General features: G+C 33.5%; 2 protein-coding genes across 2 annotated transcripts in view; one reads left to right on the plus strand and one right to left on the minus strand.

The window, feature by feature from the left end:
- The window catches only part of LOC133197670 (cation-dependent mannose-6-phosphate receptor-like), a 24,962-nt gene extending 22,026 nt beyond the window's left edge, over positions 1 to 2,936 (minus strand). Inside the window, exon 1 of the mRNA XM_061333798.1 lies at positions 2,831 to 2,936. The gene's annotated coding sequence lies outside the window, so the exon portion shown is untranslated. The remainder of the gene's footprint in view (positions 1 to 2,830) is intronic.
- A 4,462-nt stretch (positions 2,937 to 7,398) lies between these two features.
- LOC133197671 (zinc finger protein 22-like) lies at positions 7,399 to 18,959 on the plus strand. Its single transcript, XM_061333799.1, has 6 exons — positions 7,399 to 7,440; positions 9,383 to 9,584; positions 10,773 to 10,867; positions 12,271 to 12,394; positions 14,436 to 14,629; positions 14,840 to 18,959. Exons 2-6 carry the CDS (start codon positions 9,428 to 9,430, stop codon positions 15,185 to 15,187), a joined length of 918 nt encoding a protein of 305 aa, XP_061189783.1. The 5' UTR covers positions 7,399 to 7,440; positions 9,383 to 9,427; the 3' UTR covers positions 15,188 to 18,959.
- Positions 18,960 to 20,290: the final 1,331 nt, after the last annotated feature.

Raw genomic sequence — 20,290 nt, forward strand, 5'->3', positions numbered from 1 at the left:
ACTTTTACCTACTAAACAATGAAATCTTAATTCTCATTTAAAAAGCTGTGTTTAAAAACCAGTTTTTGAAACCCAATTTTTCACAAGGTCTAGGAACACCAATTTTAGCTCAATTTTGCGATTTGTGGCCTTTTTATTGATTTTTTCAACCGCTCACGTGATCATATTATATTGTTCACCACCTTCCGTGGCACCTTTTTCAGCACCATATTTATAGAGGCTGGTATACTAGAAGTGTTCCCCTCAAACAACGTTCTCATGGTAACAACGAAAGTTCAACAAAAAAACCAGAAGTCTCTGTTGAGACTGTAGCTCTACTGGTTTGTACTTATAACAATTAAGGAAGAGAAAAGTAGCAGTTGGACTTGAAACTTTGCAACAGCAATAAATAAATAGTAGTCCTTGTTTTACTATCTTTTGTGGCAAGATGAATTGCAATCAGACTAAAACTGTAGAAGAAGTAGCCTTTTAAAAGAATTTTAGAGAAATTTCAATTTTAGTTACCATGGCAACATTATTCAAAATAAAAAAACAATTAAGACAATTATGTATCTCAGTGTAGTCTACTTGCATGCCATGTCACTTTAAAATCAGACCAAACTGTAGTTACGTGAAAGTATATCAAAGAAATTCAATTTTTTGTAACCATGACAACACTTCACCAAAACCAGATAATTGATATACAGAATTAGGTATCTCAGTGTAATCCACTTGTGTGCCAAGTTATATTGAAATCAGACCAAAACTGTAGGAGGAGTAGCACTTTGAATGTATTTCACAGAAATTTCTATTTTTAGTAACCATGGCAATACTGTTCACCTAAATCAAAAACCGATATACAGAATAATGAATCTTAGTGTAGTCTACTTGTGTGCCAAATTATACTGAAATCAGACCAAAACTGTAGGAAGAGTAGCATTTTTAAATAGGGCTGTCACGAGTACCCGAAATAACCGAGAACCGCGGTCCAAGTTGTTCGGTTCGGTTCCGGTTCCATTTTTCCGGATTTCGGTTCGGGTCTGGTTTATATATTAGAGTCTGTTCAATACAAAAAATGGCGTTGAAATCGAAGGAATGATGACTATAACAGTGATAAATAAACATCACAACTGAAATCTACTTCATTCCATGACAAAACACTTGTACGGAAGTATTAGATAATTATCAAAACGAGCAGGAATAGTCAGGTTGTATCTAATAGTAGGCAAAGTCACCGATGTCTAGACGTTCGCATGGTTAAGACTTGTTTTCAATGTAAATTTAATGTAACAAATAAAGATTTTTCAGGTTAAATTCATGAAATTAAGGTTTAAAATAGATGTAAATAACCGACCCGAAAAACCCGCAACAGAACCGAAAATTTACAGAACCGACCCGACCCGAAAAATTTTGGAACCGTGACAGCCCTATTTTTAAAGTATTTCACAGAATTTTCTATTTTCAGTAACCATGGCAACACCGTTCAACGAAATCAAAAACGGATAAAGAGAATTATGTATCTTAGTGTAGTCTACTTGTGTGCCAAGTTATATTGAAATCAGACCAAAACTGTAGGAAGAGTAGCGTTTTGAAAGTATTTCACAGAATTTTCTATTTTTAGTAACCATGGCTACACCATTCATCGAAATCAAAAGCAGATAAAGAGAATTATGTATCTTAGTGTAGTCTACTTGTGTGCCAAATTATACTGAAATCAGAACAAAACTGCAGTAGGAGTAGCATTTCGAATGTATTTCACAGAAATTTCTATTTTTAGTAACCATGGCAAGACCGTTCATCGAAATCAAAAACCGATACACAGAAATATGTATCTTAGTGTAGTCTACTTTGTGCCAAGTTATATTGTAATGAGAACAAAACTGTAGGAGGAGTAGCGTTTTGAATATATTTCACAGAAATTTCTATTTTTAGTAACCATGACAACACCGTTCATCGAATTCAAAAACCGATATACAGAATTATGTATCTTAGTGTAGTCTACTTGTGTGCCAAGTTATATTGAAATGAGAACAAAACTGTAGGAGGAGTAGCATTTTGAATGTATTTCACAAAAATTTCTATATTCAGTAACCATGGCAACACCGTTCATCGAAATCAAAAACCGATATACAGAATCATGTATCTTAGTGTAGTCTACTTGTGTGCCAAGTTATATTGAAATCAGAACAAAACTGTAGGAGGAGTAGCGTTTTGAAAAATTGTTTACAGACGGACAGACAGACAGACAGCTAGACAGACAGACAGACGGACGGACGACGGACACCTTACTATTGCATAAGCTCTTCTGGTTTCTGACCAGTAGAGCTAATCAACACATCTTGATTTAATGTATATTGCAGATACGTGTAAATAATAGATTAAATTTCTTTATTAAAATTAGCACTGCCCAGACTTTGTTTTAGTAATGCAACATACATAATATTACGTCATGTGACATCAGAGTCTAGAAGTACCAAATGTCATGAGCGATTTGACAAGACTGATCTAAATTAAAACTAAATAGGTATGTGCGCTCACTCTAACGGTCGCACCGTCAACATATTATCCAATTTGGGCCAACCTGTGTAAAAAAAAATCGTTTTTGGGAACATTTTTTTTTTCACTTTTTTTGCACTAATGAATGGTGTTTTCAACCTCCCTATAGAGAAATGTTGACAGCAGTGAAATCATCTTGAAAAAAAATTATATTATCAAAAAGAAATAGGTATGACAATTGACAAATTGACTCGGGAAGTAAATCCATCCAAAAAACCCATGTAGATCATATGTTCATGATGTTCCGCGTGTGACAGCTCAATATTAGAGTCTGTGTTTTCCTTTGATCACTTACTGTATTAGATGTTAATCACAGAGACCTTCTTAATACATGTATTTTTCTGAAAAGATTATTAGATATCTGCAGTCAACATGCAGTGACAGTGACTTCGAAATCTTGTGACACGCCGAACAGGAAGTGTACACAAGAATCTGAAAATGAATTCCGACCCCGATCGAAATGCTCTAATTTATTTGGGGGGGGGGGGGGGGTTCAATGGATATATTTTGTTGAATAAATTTATGGGTTTTTATGTTGCTTGTATTAACCAGAAGTCTCTGATGAGACTGTAGCTCTACTGGTCTGTTTGTATAACAAAAGAAAAGTAGCACTTGGATTTGAAACATTGCAACATGCAACAATAAATAGAATTATGTATCTTAATGTAGTCTACTTTAGTGACAAGTTATATTGAAATCAAATGAAAACTAGGAGTAGTAGCGTTTTGAAAGTATTTCACGGAAATTTCTATTTTTAGTAACCATGAAAACACCATTCACCCAAATAAAAAAAACAGAAATACATATTATGTATCGTAGTGTATTCTAACTGTGTGCCAAATTAGATTGAAATCAGACCAAAATTGTAGGAGGAGTAACGTTTTAAAGGAATTTCACAGAAATTTCTATTTTAAGTAACCATGGCAACACTGTTCATCGAATTCAAAAACCAATGCAATAATTATGTATCTTAGTATAGTCTTCTTGTATGCCTAATTATATTAGAAGCAGACTAAAACTGTAGCAGGAGTAGTGTTTTAAAGGAATTTCACAGAAATTTCTATTTTTAGTAACCATGGCAACACCGTCCATTGAATTCAAAAACCGATGCACTAAATTATGTGACTTAGTGTAGTCTACTTGTGTGCCAAGTTATATTGAAATCGGACCAAAACTGTAGGAGGAATAGCGTTTTAAAGGAATTTCACAGAAATTTCTATTTTAGTAACCATGGCAACACCGTCCATCGAAATCAAAAACCGATGCACTAAATTATGTATCTTAGTGTAGTCTACTTGTGTGCCAAGTTATATTGAAATCGGACCAAAACTGTAGGAGGAGTAGCGTTTTAAAGGAATTTCACAGAAATTTCTATTTTTAGTAACCATGGCAACACCGTCCATCGAAATCAAAAACCGATGCACTAAATCATGTATCTTAGTGTAGTCTACTTGTGTGCCAAGTTATATTGAAATCAGACCAAAACTGTAGGAGGAGTAGCGTTTTAAAGAAATTTCACAGAAATTTCTATTTTAGTAACCATGGCAACACCGTCCATCGAAATCAAAAACCGATGCACTAAATTATGTATCTTAGTGTAGTCTACTTGTGTGCCAAGTTATATTGAAATCGGACCAAAACTGTAGGAGGAGTAGCGTTTTAAAAGGAATTTCACAGAAATTTCTATTTTTAGTAACCATGGCAACACCGTCCATCGAAATCAAAAACCGATGCACTAAATTATGTATCTTAGTGTAGTCTACTTGTGTGCCAAGTTATATTGAAATCGGACCAAAACTGTAGGAGGAGTAGCGTTTTGAAAAATTGTTTAAAGACAGACGGACGGACGACGGACACCTTACTATCGCATAAGCTCTTCTGGTCTCTGACCAGTAGAGCTAAAAAGGGGGATGACGATAATTGTTGACCTCCAGCTCGGAGCTTGTGACATTTCATAGCTGAGTTCCACAAGCACTTGTTTCTGCAATAAATTGTTCAACCCATTATGTGATAATTATTATACTATGGGTTGAAAATTTTATTACAGAAACAAGTGCCTGTATTAAGTTTATAGGGACGAAAAACGTGATATCATTATGAAGGTATATAATATTTGAGTTTTTACCAGTTAAATATACCATCTTCGCTATATAGCCAAGGGTGACGATCCCCTCGATTCTCTCCTCTTTTCTTTTCTGAAAAAGGAGAGGTGCGGATCGTCACCCTTGGCTAGCGAAGATGAGGATTTACTAGTATGATTAATTACAATTGACAAAACATCGGCAAATGTAAATATCCTCGCTATTCTATTACTCAAAAAAGTTTTCACAATATTTCAAATTGAATTCATTTTCTACGTAATTCAAATAATTGCAGTAAAAAAAATAATGTTAAATAGTATAGAAAACCATTTTCTTGGAACAAAATATAATAAAAGCATTCTTTCACTCAGTGCAATGGAAATTCACTGTAAATTAAATAGTTTACAATCTAGTTAGACTGATATATTTGTATAAGGGGAAATACTCATAAAATAACATTTTCAACAATTAGATAAATAGAGTTTGATTTGTAAAGTGACTTTCAACTTCATTATCTATAAAATATAATTAAAATTACGAAATATAGGTAGAGTACCGTATATTTGCAGATCTAGAGGGGGTTCCGTGGGTAACCCCGTTTATTTTTTGCCAAGTGGAGAGAGAGAAGGAGAGAGAGGGGGGGAGAATAAAACAAGTTTTCTGTAATAGGTATTTTTACATCTAGTTCGTTTTGAATAAATAAACTTAAGTCAAAACAACCTGATCGACCACAATCTCTGCTAATATCCCACTTGCTATAGATAGAGTCTCACCTATACCTCTTTTCCTCCATTTCACTATCCCTCCCTTTTAACGTGAACGGTACAAAATATTCTGCTTATTTCAATATATGATAAGTATCATACGAGGTTTAATTTGATATCAGATTCCGGCGATCATTGGCTATTTTCCATTTTAGGGTCATCTTTTGAAGAAACTAAGTCAAATATAAGTCATTAGAGGGAAGTATACATCAGGCCACAAAAAATAATTCTTTATTTTTACGTCCCCTGGTCTTTAGGTTGTCAGAAAATCAAATTGAACAAAGAACAAACAAACACAAGTTTATCAATTTCTCAACAGTTTTTCTTTGTATTCCTTGGAAAAATTGCCAACCCATCTAATTTTAAAGCTACAGTACATGTAGTTGTTCTTTATTCGGACTGAAGGGTCTTTTCAAAGATGATTTTCTCTCCCTGTATGTGTGAATCTATGTTTGAAGGGGATTACCACCCTTGAACTCCCTTCAAAAATTGCTGGATCCTTGTTCTCCGTTTAGTAGGACCGGATCATATGATGATTTTAAATACTAGTATGGATTGATATTCAAACCATATCAACCACAGAAATGAAGGAACCCATAATTGGGTAATATGGGATGTTTTGCATGATTTAACAAATTGCAAATCTCACATTTCCTGGAACGTCAAATATCTTTTATTCCATTTTGGTCAAAGCTAAAAGGTTATTCAAAAAATCAATGTCTAGGAAAAAGGAAAATAATAAAGCGAATTTAGCGAGTTGGCCTTACTAGTGTATTCAGGTAACAGTTAAGGCCTTTATGTCTCTTGTTTATTGGGATATATTTCGACAACGAAATCATTCTGCATTTTCAGAACTAAAAATAATATATGAGAAAGGGGGGGGGGGGGAGTATTTTTCAATATCATTCGGTTAAATCGGTATTTAGCCATCCAAAATATGTTGAATTACATTTGAATAACTCTATTTTGTCCCATATTCACAAGAATAACCACTCTAACTACAAGAATAACCAGAATTCTATGCAGTTGAAGCGGATCCAGGATTTTTTTCAGGGGGGGGGGGGGGTTCCATCCCAGTCAAAAAAAACTTCTGACCCAAAAATTTCTTGAAAAGCCAAAAAAAAAAAAAAAAAAAAAAAAAATCTTAATTCCCTTCCCAAACGTATTTAAAAAAAACAAAAACAAACAAACGTAAAATCCATTTCCCAAATGTGAAAAACACCTATTCCGTGCTGGTGATAAGGGGGGGGGGGGTCCAAAGTCATTTTTTATTTCCTTCAGTATATACATTTTATAACTTTGCAAATTCCAGGGGGGGGGGGGGGGGTTAGACCCAGATCCGTGCATGCTAATTTAAAACTATTTAAAGAATCTTCAATATCATGCCATTTTTTTTCAAATCATTAATGTCATCCACATGCATGTACATGTACTAAACATTCCACCTGTATTCCTGTTGTCTGAGATCAAACGATAAATATACATGTGTATTAACATAAATTTTGTTCACTTTCCATTCTTCTGCTGAGTCGCAAACAACATTAACTTTAAAAACAAAAATCATGATGTGTTGTAAATGTACATGTAAAGACGGAAATATTTCGGAACACCCCCCCCCCCAAAAAAAAGTGACAGAAACGTTTATTACTTATAATTATTACATGTTCTATAGACATAGATATTGAAAGATTTAGTCAGGTAAGCTTTTTGAACAGTTGAATGCTATTTTTCTTGGATGCATTCACTTTAAATCGGGTTTGATCGACCAAAAAGCAAACTTCGATCCCGAGCGTATTTGAAATAAAAAAAACATATAAAGTGATAAGGAAAATGAAAAAATAAAATAATAAAAGTGCACTGAATAAATTCAAATTCAACAGCTAGATACATTTAATTATATCATAATATTTTTCTCCTCAAGCATTCGTAATTTTGAAATCGTGGTACAAGAGCATTGACAACTGCAGTTAGAGTCACCATTTTTGTAAGATTTTTTTTTCTCTGTACATTGTTTATAGAAAATATAAATGGATTAGTACTGTCCATATTCATGATATTGTGTAAGTGTTTCAGATACCAGTCTGATGCAATACGGTATCATCGTATCAAAATGTAATTAGTGTACGGTTTTGTATAGATCTAGATCTAATAAGTAGCATAATGTTGTCTGACTATATATATCCGATACACTCGGCAGGTCAGTACAATAAGTTAATGATGATAATAAAGTACAGTAAGTCACAGTACGTGGCTTCTTTTGTGTGGACAGAAAATCTTTGATCTGCAGTACTATATGCAATTTTCGGGGGGGGGGGGGGTATTTATTATATTGTGTGGATGAAAATGTGCATAAGCAGCTCTAAGTTACCACTGGTTACAAGATGAGCATTAGCAGATCAAATTTGCAAGATTTGCATTAGCAGCTCTAAGTTGCAAGATGTGCATTAGCAGCTCTAAGTTACAAGATGTGTATTAGCAGATCAAAGTTGCAAGATAGGGCTGTCATGGTTCCAAAATTTTTTGGGTCGGGTCGGTTCTGTAAATTTTTGGTTCGGTTTCGGGTTTTTCGGTTCAGTTATTTACCTCTTTTTCAAACCTTAATTTCATGAATTAAACAAAAAAATCTTTATTTGTTACATTACATTCACCTTTAAAAAACAAATCTTATCCATGTTTACATCTTAGTATCTGTGTTTAGGACTACTAGGCCGACTACTAGCTACAACATGACCATTTGTGCTTGCTTTGATAATTATCTAATCCTTTAGTGACAATTTTTGTCATGGAATGAAGTATAATTCAGTTGTAATGTTTATTTATCACTGTTATCGTCATCATTCATTTGATTTCGACGCCATTTTTTCGTATAAAACATATTCTAATATACAAACCAGACCCAAACCGAAATCTGGGAAAATGGAACCGAAACCGAACCAAACAACTTGGACCGCGGTTTTTGATTATTTCGGGGAACTGTGACAGCCCTATTGCAAGATGTGCATTAGCAGCAAATGTATGTTTGTTCACCCTAAAATGGGTTCACCCTTGACGACATTCTCCCTAATTCTCTTTCACCCAGAGTCCGCTCTAAAACTCATTTGCCCAAAGTCTGTTCGTCCTTTATATGTTAGTCAGTTAATTTTTCGTAATTCCCTTTGATTTTATTGATTTCATGATTTTTTCTATTTACATTATAATTTATTATACTTGAACTTTCAGCATAGATGAAGAAATAAAAAGAAACTGTTAAGTAATTGATGTGATACTACTTAATTTATTAGTAATGTTATATAACGTTATATTAAGTTGAGAATAAAATTTAAGATTCTTAAAAAAATAAACCCATTGCTAAGACACTGCTCATCCCCAATTAAAATGGCTTATTAACATGATTAATGTCACTCTCAATTTCCTTAATTATTTTCGAAACATACATGTAATATGAACCTAAAAACAAAACAAAGAAAGTGCTCCCTTATTTTACAATACTAAATTAACAGCAATTAAACTGATTACGTCTTTGATAAACTTAAAATTGGAAATAAAGTCAATACTGATAGAAAGGAAATATGTGTATATTAAAATTTTTGTGAGTTCTATTTAATAACAAAAAAAAAAAAAATAGAAATTACTTAAAATTCAAATGACAAAAAATATAATCAATAGGGCGAACAGGATATATGGCTAATGGGGTGCAGGATGAACGAGAATTATGGTGAATAGACCCTATACAAACAGACTCATGCAAACAGGTAGACTGGGCAAATGAACCCAATACCATTAGCATTTAGCAGCTCTAAGTTACAAGATACTCTTATTAGATTCATGGTCCTTGATAGACATTCATATAAATTGTGTTATAATTGCACTTATCTTCTCAATTGACAGAGTACCAACACAGTTTTAAATGACTGTTTTGATTTTAAAATTCAGTTCAGATATTAATTTTACATTTTGAATACAATTTGACACCCAAAACAATTAATTTTTATAATATTGTAGAAATCCTGACCATTCCTGCTTAAATGTATGATCTGATATGACAGGATGTCATCCCCTGATGTACTTAGAAGTCAGATACACAGACAGACAGACAATCCTGGGCTCGCAATACACTCACTGTCAGACAATGATGGAAACAGGCTTCATAGTCAACAAATAAACTCACAAAATGATGATGCTAACAGAATTCATAATCAGGGAGGCAAGTATTTCATTTTGTTGCAGAATAGGTGTTTATGGGAGTGATACATGTATCTTAACAGAATTTTTTTAAAAAATGATTAAATCCCACCTTTGTAAGTTTTAATTGTCCTCCCAAACTTCAGAAATTAAGTACTACTAATTATATTTGTATATTGTTGGATTTACTTTCCATTGATTCAAAAGCACAAAAAAAGGATTGATTAATTCCCTTTAAAGTAGAGCTTTGTGTCTTTTACATTCTTCCTAACCAGTGGTAGTTCAAAATATTGACATTTCACATTAATCTTTTATTGATTTTTTTTTAATTTTTAGCTCACCTGAACTGAAGGCTCAAGTGAGCTTTTCTGATCAAAATTTGTCCGTTGTCTGGCAACATTGTTGTCGTTGTCGTCGTTAACTTTTTACATTTACATCTTCTCCCAAACCACTGAGCCAATTTCAACCAAATTTGGCACAGAGTATCCTTGGGAAAGGTGATTCAAGTTTGTTCAAATGAAGGGCCACACCCTCTTCCAAGGGGAGATAATTAAGAAAAAGCAAAAATCTTCTCAAGAACCACTGAGCCAGAAAAGATGAAAATTAATATGTGAAAGTTTCCTGACATATTGCAGATTCAAATTTGCAAATCATGACCCTCCAAGGATAGGGTGTGGCCAAAATATGTGATCAAAGTTTTACCTAAGAAAAAATTTTTTTTAAAAATCTTCTTCTCAAGAACAGCAAAGCCATGATTGGACATATTTATACGCAAGCATCCTCAGGTAGTGTAGATTCAAGTTTATTCAAATCATGATCCCCAGGGGTAGGGTGTGGCCACTACGGGGGATCAAAGTTTTACATGGGTATATATAGGAAAAATCTTTAAAAATCTTCTTTCCAAGAATAGGAAAGCCATGATTAATCATATTTATACAGAAGCATCCTCAGATTGGGTAGAATCAAGATTTTTCATATCAAAACCTCCAGGAATAAGCTGGGACTATAATGGGTGATCAAATTTGACATGAGAACATATAGGAAAAAGGAACAAGAGGAGCCACAGTTACTCAGGTGAACTTTGTGGCCTATGGACCTCTTGTCTTTTTTTGGTTTGTTATTGTTTTATTTGTGTGTGTTTGTGTGTGTGTGTGTGTTTTCTTTTCATATATAAGTACCAGTATTAAGTAAAAATTAACTATAATCTTAGTGAATGAAGATGAAGCCTCACCAAGCAAGCAAAGACGTCTCTCAACTGACAAATACGGGCTTCCCATTTGTAAAGAATGTGACAAAATGTTCAAGGTAGGTTACATTGGATTTGCTTTCTCTTTAATGTCTTTTATTTCAAAAATGAACATGCATAAAAGATAGATAATTGAAGGAAAATACACAAACCCCTTTCAAAAAATAAAAATAATGTTTGAAAAGGTCATAATTTAAAACTTGAAGTGTCTCCAGGTGGATTTGAACCATTATTCTAAAAAACAGTACACACAGTGTTTATAATCAGGGGTTAATGTAGTGTGAGCTATTCAGGCTAAGAAAATAGGTGGTGTAAATATGAACCAGTTTGTCAAAAAAAAAAATAGTTAAATTTTTTATAATTTCGACCCTAGGGCAGGGTTGCCCCCAGAAAAAATCTTATTCTAAATGACTGTCGTGGGGTAAAATTTTTGTAGCTTGAGGAAAAAATATTGGTTGAAAGGGATTTGATTTCCTGGGTAAAGAAACACTGCATTGTTATAGGTTAGAATTCATATTTTGTGGAGGACATGAATTTTGTGGGTATATTCATATGACGAAAACAATGCCCCCTGAAAATAAGTGATTTTACAATTATTGTATTCCTTAGACCACAACCAATCAAAATATCATAATTTTATTTAGGGGCAGGTCTGCCCTGAAGGACTTTTAGGCCAAAACTCATGCAAAAATAGGTGCTTTAATGGAGTAAATGTAGTTTTTGCCAACTTTGAAGGTTAATGTAATGTATTGGGTCAATGAAGGAACCTTTCAGTCACTATTGGGATCAGGGAACTAAAATGCAGATCGGAAAAATTTAGACATACCGTATATACTTGCCTATAAGTTGAATGTAATTTTTTAGGTTATTTTGGAGGGATTTGCCATTGACCCGCATATAATTCGGTACAACTTTTTGCAAGAACCGGCTGACAATTTCGGATCAATGTTTTAATGATGTTTTAACCTGGTTTAAATAATTTTTTTAGAAATGACGCTAATATTTAATTTTAAATCATTAAGAAAAATAAGTAATGCACACTTAAAATAAAAATAAAATTATTGAAATATGTAAATACTTGTACTTCATGCATAATCTTAGAATACAAAAATGATATAGTATATCCAGACTTTATTCAACGATAATTGTCGGATACGTTTATAAAATACTACATGCTGCCGTTCAAAATAATGCCAATTTTTAATGACTCACCTATAAGTCGGACATAGAGTTTTGGACCAAAATTTAAATCCCAAAAAACTGACTTATAGGCAAGTATACATGTATTTTATTGTAGAAAATAACTCATGAACATTGATTTTTAAGTGTGACCTTTTCTTGGAAATTGTTCTCTCCTATTTTGAAATTCCAAATACATCCTTTGCAGTTTAATTTTTTTTTTTTTGTGCAAAGAGATAGAGATGAAGAGATTCAAAAAATTAAGTATTATTTTGTTTTACAGAACAGCTCCCAGCTGGGCCAACACATGTTGGTACATAGCAATATTCGGAAACACAAATGTACCTACTGTGACAAAACCTTTAAGCAGCTTAGCCATCTTCAGCAGCATGTAAGGATGCACACAGGTAAACACTCTATTTACAGATCCTCCAGAGTTCAGTCATTATCTCTAAATCTACCATAACAATTCTGTAGAAATTAAAGGGAACAGTAGCCAAGTTTCTCTAAACCAAACTTATTGAGGACTTAGTGCTTTCACTGTCACTTTGCTTGTGTAAATAGGGAAGTCATTAATGTAAAACAAATGATAGAGTAATGAACCTATCCTTTTTTAGCTCACCTGAGCTGAAAGCTCAAATGAGCTTTTCTGATCACAATTTGTCTGTAGTCCGTCTGTTTAGCTGTCCGTCCTTCTGTAAACTTTTCACATTTTCGACTTCTTCTCCAGAACCACTGGGCCAATTTCAACCAGACTTGGTACAAAGCATCCTTGGGTGAAGGGGATTCGTGTTTGTTCAAATAAAGGGCCACGCCCTCATTCAAGGGGAATAATTCTGAAATAGTGGCAATTTGGTGGCATATTTTAAAAATCTTCTTCTCAAGAACCATGTGCCCAAAAAAGTTGAAACTTATAGGAAACCTTCATTACATAGGGTAAATTCAAGTTTGTTCAAATGATGACCCCAGGGGGGTAGGGTTTTGCCACAATGGGGGATCAAATTTTTACTTAGAATTATATAGGAAAAAACTTTAAAAATCTTCTTCTTAAGAACAGCAGAGCCATGATTAGTCATATTGATATGGAAGCATCCTCAGTTATGTAGATTCAAGTTTGTTCAAATGATGACCCCCGGGGGTAGGGCCACAATGGGGGATCAAAGTTTTACATAGGAATATGTAGGAAAAAACTTTAAAAATCTTCTTCTCAAGAACAGCAAAGCCTTATATAGTCATATTGATATGGAAGCATTCTCAGGTAGTGTAGATTCAAGTTTGTTCAAATGATGACCCCCAGGGGTAGGGTTGGGCCACAATGGGGGATCAAAGTTTTACATAGGAATATATAGGAAAAAATCTTGTTCTCAATAATAGCAAAGCCTTGTTTATTCATATTGATATGGAAGCATTCTCAGGTATTGTAAATTCAAATGTGTTCAAATGATGACCCCCAGGGATAGGGAGGGCCACAATAGATGATCAAAGTTTTACATAGGAATAAATAGGAAAAAAACTTTTAAAATCTTGTTCTCAAGAACAGCAAAGCCATGTCTATTCATATTGATATGGAAGCATTCTCAGGTATTGTAGATTCAAGTTTGTTCAAATGATGACCCCCAGGGATAGGGAGGGGCCACAATAGATGATCAAAGATTTACATAGGAATAAATAGGAAAAAAACTTTTAAAATCTTGTTCTCAAGAACAGCAAAGCTTTGTTTATTCATATTGATATGGAAGCATTCTCAGGTATTGTAGATTCAAGTTTGTTCAAATGATGACCCACAGGGGGTAGGGTGGGGCCACAATAGGGGATCAAAGATTTACATAGGAATATATAGGAAAAAACTTTAAAAATCTTGTTCTCAAGAACAGCAAAGCCATGTTTATTCATATTGATGTGGAAGCATTCTCAGGTAGTGTAGATTCAAATTTGTTCAAATGATGACCCCTGGGGGTAGGGTTGGGCCACAATGGGGGATCAAAGTTTTACATAGGAATATATAAGAAAAAAACTTTTTTTCAAGAACAGCAAAGCCAGGTTTATTCATATTGATTTGGAAGCATCCTCAGGTAGTGTAGATTCAAGTTTGTTCAAATGATGACCCCTGAGGGTAGGGAGGGGCCACAGTGGGATATTAAATGTAGAGGAAAAAATCTTTAAAAATCTTCTGGTCAAGAACAGCAAACCCATTTGTAATATTGGTATGGAAGCATCCTCATGTAGTTTAAAATTCAAGTCCCCACCCACATTTTAACTTTTCAATACTGAACTGATTTGTGCTTTTTCCTAGCCATTGTGCTCAGGTGAGCAATGTGGCCCATGGGCCTCTTGTTTAATGTAAATATTTTGAATGGTTGTATTAAAAATTTTCTACTATTAGTTGCTATGCCACATATAATACACTGTGATGTAAGAAAAGTTCATCCACTAATTTTCATGTTTCAGGAGAGAAGCCCTATGCGTGTAAGTTGGAGGGTTGTGAGAAAGCGTTCGCACAAATGGCCAATCTACAGCATCATATGCGAATGCACAGCAAAGACGGAACAAAGCCTCACGATCCAAGTGAAAAGCCATTTAAATGTGATGAATGCTTCCAGGAGTTTCACACTCAAAGGGGAGTGAACTGCCACAAACAAAAGGTTTGATGTCAAAGCTTTGGAATATTTTCTTATAAGTTAGAAGCTAGAGGCAGTATAATGTACAGATCTTTTTTTATGTAAGAATAATCTTTAAAGTTGTGTTGCATTTAAAACTAACATTTGTATTTGTAAGATGTGAAAAATGCTCTTGAACTTGTGAAAATATTTTTTAAAAGACAAATAATTTTAGCTAATATTTCATCACTTTAGGCTCATACGGTGTATGTCTATGGGTCTACAAAAGCTAAAAAAGGGCAGAAAAACCAGGCTCCAGAAAACCAACAGAATGTAGTGACATCCAGCACTCCCCAGCAAGAGTACCCCGAGGACTACACCAACCCTGGAGCCAGGAAAGACCCCCATATCATGATGTCCATGTACAAGGGCATTAACTCTCACACTAGAGAACCAGAGGCTAGACAGGATTTGCCTCCCCTTTCATTGATCATGAAGACAGACCCACAGCACAAGGTTATTTCTCACAATATCGTCACATCAGCCAATGTGGAACTGCCAAATATCCCAGCCAATGATGTGTTTTCAGCCTTTCATCAGTAAACACTATCCTTACACATTCATTTCCCTCTCCCCTCCCCCTTCTTTTATATTTTTCACAGTGACAGCACTATAACTGGTCATTATATATCGCCATAGATCTGATTTATGAAGTATTAATCATGTTTGAATACATTGTTATAGACTTAAAAGTTGTCTTGTGTTTTACAAATATTTGTTCAAGTAGTTTGTATTATCCAGTTTTGTTTTTTGTTTGAAAAATGTAAATTAAACAAAAGTCAAAACTGAACAACCAATTGTAGGTTTAATCTATTTTTCTAAATCATAGTCATTTGAATTCATTTTTAAATGTTGAATATGATTCTGTTTTGAAAAGGTTGTAAAGAGCTTAAAACTCTACGCATTTTTCCTGGTGAATATTACCAAGATTTTGTTTAATTTTGTTTAATAAAACTTTGGACTACTAGTCCTGGAAGTCAAAGTTCATATCCTTCTGAATAAAAAAAATTGTATGTTCCACAAAACGATTATGTCTGGAAACTTAAAGCCAGCCTATGCCTGTGTGTTTCTGGCAGAAATTGTGAATGTTTGATAACCCTAGATGGATTTTTATTTTACTGGTATTTTTGAAAGGTTAAACCTTTTGTTCAAATTTTAAAAAAGGTTCACATCTTTTTATTGAAAGCACTTATTGTATATATAAGATTATACTGTGTGTAAATTCAAAAATCTGTAAGTTTTGAAAGGTACCCAGATATATTTGTTTGAATTGAAGTGATAAAGAACTTGTCCATATGCCATGTTTTTCATGTTTTGCTCTTACTGCTAGACATGATACAGGGTTTAAACTGTTTTGTTTTATAATAAAATGTACTCAAAGAAAAATCATTTTATTATATTATATTTTCCTGTAAATTACTTGAATTTGATTTGTCAAGAAACATTTGTTTAAAAAATACTGTAACCCACTGAATGGTGAAATTACACCCTCACGTGTGATAGAACTTAGCAACAGTCAACATCGCTTGATGATGGATAATATAAAAAAAAATATTGACTGCATTGAATTTATATGTGCTCTTCACCTATATTTATATTTGTAAAAAACATTCAGTTGAGTATAATAAATACTGCCTGTAGTTGAGTGTAATATTGAAAATTTTCACCCCTCGAAAACCATTGTCAGTCTCTGCTGCGCCTCGGTAGACAATAGGTTTCTTGAGGTGAAATTTTCAATGTTACCCTCAACTGGGTGCAGTATTTATATAATAATAAAGATGCATCTTACTTTAAGGTTGCTTGTTGCCTTTTAAGGTTAAGATCGAGTGAAGCTTTTGTGAGTGGATTTACCATAAAACCATAAAGATGCACTTATAAAGTGATGAAATAAATTACATTTAAAATTTTCTATGGGATGTATGCTTTTTTTCACTGCTATATACATGTACTTTTGAATTTTATATAGTGAACATACATGTATTAAGTCAAATGAATATTCCTTTTTTTTTCATAGTAGAGAAAAATAGTTTATTACATGTTTGCTGATGTGTGCAAAATATCTGAACTTTTTTGACACACAGAATATTTTACAGAGGAGCAGAATTGTATCTTCTCTGTGTTTTAATCATTGTATCTTTAGGTACCAGCTTCAAGCTTTGTCATAATCAGTGTTTGGAATTATCTTCTTTTTTTAATTTATTAAGGTCCTAGTGGGTGCTGAAATGACATAATATTTGTAGAATAGCATTTCTAGTTTTGTAGATACATATACAGTGTGTTGCTTACCAATATGTAAGAATTTTTTTAACAGTGAAATATTAAATAATGTCATTTAAAGTAAATATATGTATACTTAATTGTCACCAGCATTTCAAGTGATGAATGTTGGGGGGGGGGGATATTTCAATGGAGAAATTCTACCAATTACTTTTTGGACAAAATTCTATCACTGACAGTAATATTCAGATGCTTGTGGAAAGATGTTTTGGTTACCACTAAAATTATTTTGATCAAAATATATGTTCTAAGGATCTTATTAGGAGAATGCAATTTTATACTTTTTAGGTCACCTGATTGCTATCTGTTTTTGTCTGTCATTGTGGCTCTATGTTAACATTTAAAGATTTTCAGCTCCTTCACTAGAACCGCTGAACCAATTTTAACCAATTTTGTCAGTTGGTATCTATGGCTGAAGGGAACAAAAATTATGAAATTCATAACCCCCACCCCCCTTTTGGTCCTGAAGGGTAGTGTTCGAATTTCCAAATTATTTCTATGACTGGGGTCCAAAGGACCCTCAGGTAAATGGTCGACATGAGTCTTTTCAAAGTAGCATTAGGCCCAAAAATTACCATCAAATACTTTGGAAAAATAAGCTTGAAATTGTTTTCCAACTTTTATTGAAGATCTCTTCTAGTTTATTGTTTGAGTAAAATAAATCAATTTTACAAAGGGTACAGTCACAACTCTTTTTCACAACAACTTTTTTTATTTTATACTTCTGTACAGTGTTGTATTATACTCTGGTGACCATTAAGGTCATTGGTCCTCTTGTTTTAGTGTTAAAGTTTATTACATTCACTATTTCTACATAACATTTTTTTTAAGCCAAGACCAATACTTTTTTTACACTGCACCCTAATTTTAGGGTACTTTTGTGTAATTAGACAGACCCATAATTTGACACACAAAAAAATAAATTATAATCTGCATTCTATGATATAATTTAAAATAAATCCAAGTATTCTACACATTATATTAGACCAAGATAGAGTAGTTGAAAACTTTATTTGCTTGGATTTTCTCCATTTGAAAAAGCAAAATCAATTTTTCAAGATTATTACTTCATTGTCTTTGAAGATTTTTCCTGGATAAAAAAAGGCAGGCTCCCTATATTAAAAATGAATTAGCTAATTTCAAAATATCCTCCTTTAAACTATATAATTTTGGCAAAGTCTAAAAAACATTTTTTCATCAGTGTTTAGAGGGTCCTTAAACCTAAGAATGTGCTTTTATTGTACAAGATATTTTTTTTTAGAGAATAATGTTGTAACTGTTAGACTTTGGTGTTTTATGACTTCCACCAAAGGGGTTTGCACATTTTGTTACTATTTTCTTCACAAACGTTTGCCAAATCCATGAACAGCAAGAATGATTTTTCGGCATGGATTTAAAAATACATCAAAATCTGGGATATTTCAAAGGGAAGATAAAATTTTGGAAAGAGGGGAAGGGGAGGGGCATCAGGCTTGTCAAAGGGTTTAGATATAAGATCTGTGTCTTGTTTTTCAAAAATTAGACCAAGATTATTGTTTGCTCTTCTTCTTTTTTTTTTGGGGGGGGGGGGATGAAGAGACCACAATATACACCACATGCATTAGGATTATGGAAGACACATGTTTGAATAGCTTGCAGGGCTAAAAGATTTTGGATATCTGTCTTTTTTTCCTCCCATGTTAACCTTTTTAGGAAATATTTTGTTTTAAAATATTGAGTATAAGGTGCATTAGTTTAGTTAACATGGTTTATTTATATGTAAGATTTTAGCACCCTCAGTTACCATACCCCACCCCCCAAATGTGGGATTCTATAAGGTACTAGTATATGTAAGTATTATTTAATTGTCTTTGCGTTCTATGCTGTTTAGTGTTTAATCTGTCTTTTTACATGTTGCTGTCTTTTACAACCATCAATTATCACTTACTAATATGGTTTGTAAAGTTCTTGTGCAAGATGAGTTGTGGATAGCATGCATTGTATATGTATTTGTAAAAATACATTTTATTAGCATGAGTACAATAAAAAGTAGATATGAGTTTTTGAACATCTTGTTCAAGGGGTTTGGCATATATGCAAACCAGCAAAGAATCATTTACATGTATATACATGTGTGTACATTACTGATTAGTCAGAGAGTTTTTTATGGATTATGTATTAAAAGAGTTGCTGTAAATTGTCCTAGTCCTTTCCCCATTCATCCTCACAATGTCAAGGGTCCTGTGTCAACTTGTTGCCATTGGATCCATGACCATTTGATACCTTGCGGGCTGACTGCAGCGACGTCTTTTGGGGAAATTACAAATCTTGATATGTTTTTCGTATCTCTCAACCAATCATATTAAGCCATCCGATGATAAACAATGCGTAACACGTGCATTTTAGGTGTTAATTGATTCCTTTCTGTTCATATTATCTGTCTACTTCAGTTTGATTGGTGAAGCAAGCCCGAATTTGTCAGGAGTCCTAAGGTTTTGTTGTCACAAGACCCGTGACGTTGCGTAATCCATTTACATATATTTACATTTGCCAACGACTTTCCTTATATGACAATACGAATTAAATTGACATTCAATTTTCAGTGACATGCAGTTGGTCACGTGATCAGACTTTCATGCGAATGGAAAGCAAACTGCACGAGACTTTTGGAAGTTCTAGACTGTGACGTCACATGAAGTCGTACATATGCGTTATGTTTCATTTCCACAACAAAGTCTTTTAGCCCTTTTACGATAACTGCGGTACTACTCTTTTGCGGGTCAAATTGTTAACGTTTGGCGGTGTTTTTATTGACAGATAATTAAACTGCGTATTTTAAACAATTGTTTTTACGTCAGATTTCACAAAAATATATCATTTTGCTCTGCAAAAGAGCAGTCCCGCAGTTATCGTGTCTATTTGTGCATATTTTCTTTGTAACACAAATAAAAATACATGCAAAATATAAATAAAAGAAGTAAAATAATTATCATCGGGCATAATAGGATTTGATCAGGTGACCAACTTCATGTCATACCCCAGTGAAACTCTAAAAATGATATCTCATTTCTTATATTTCTATTTTAAGGTCAATATCTAATAAATGAAAGGTGTCTAAAGATTCTTAAATTTGAGAAATACATTCCTTTAATGATGCTTTATAGCTTTAGCTTGGTCAAATAAGGTGTTTCGGGGCATAATTTGTATGTAAACAAGACGAAAAAATCATTTTTAATGAAAAATTAAGAAAACCAGTCATGAATACGGAAGTTTTTTCCATATGTATCCATATTGCCTACAGTCTCTTAGAAAACGGTAATTTGTATGTTCTTGACCTCTTCTTTAAAATAATATTAAATTGAATATAGGTATCGGGATTGCTTTTCACAT

This window comes from Saccostrea echinata, unplaced genomic scaffold (genome assembly GCF_033153115.1).
Source record: "Saccostrea echinata isolate AGI-Se365-2 ecotype Australia unplaced genomic scaffold, CSIRO_AGI_Sech_v1 ptg000030l, whole genome shotgun sequence".
Taxonomy (NCBI): domain Eukaryota; kingdom Metazoa; phylum Mollusca; class Bivalvia; order Ostreida; family Ostreidae; genus Saccostrea; species Saccostrea echinata.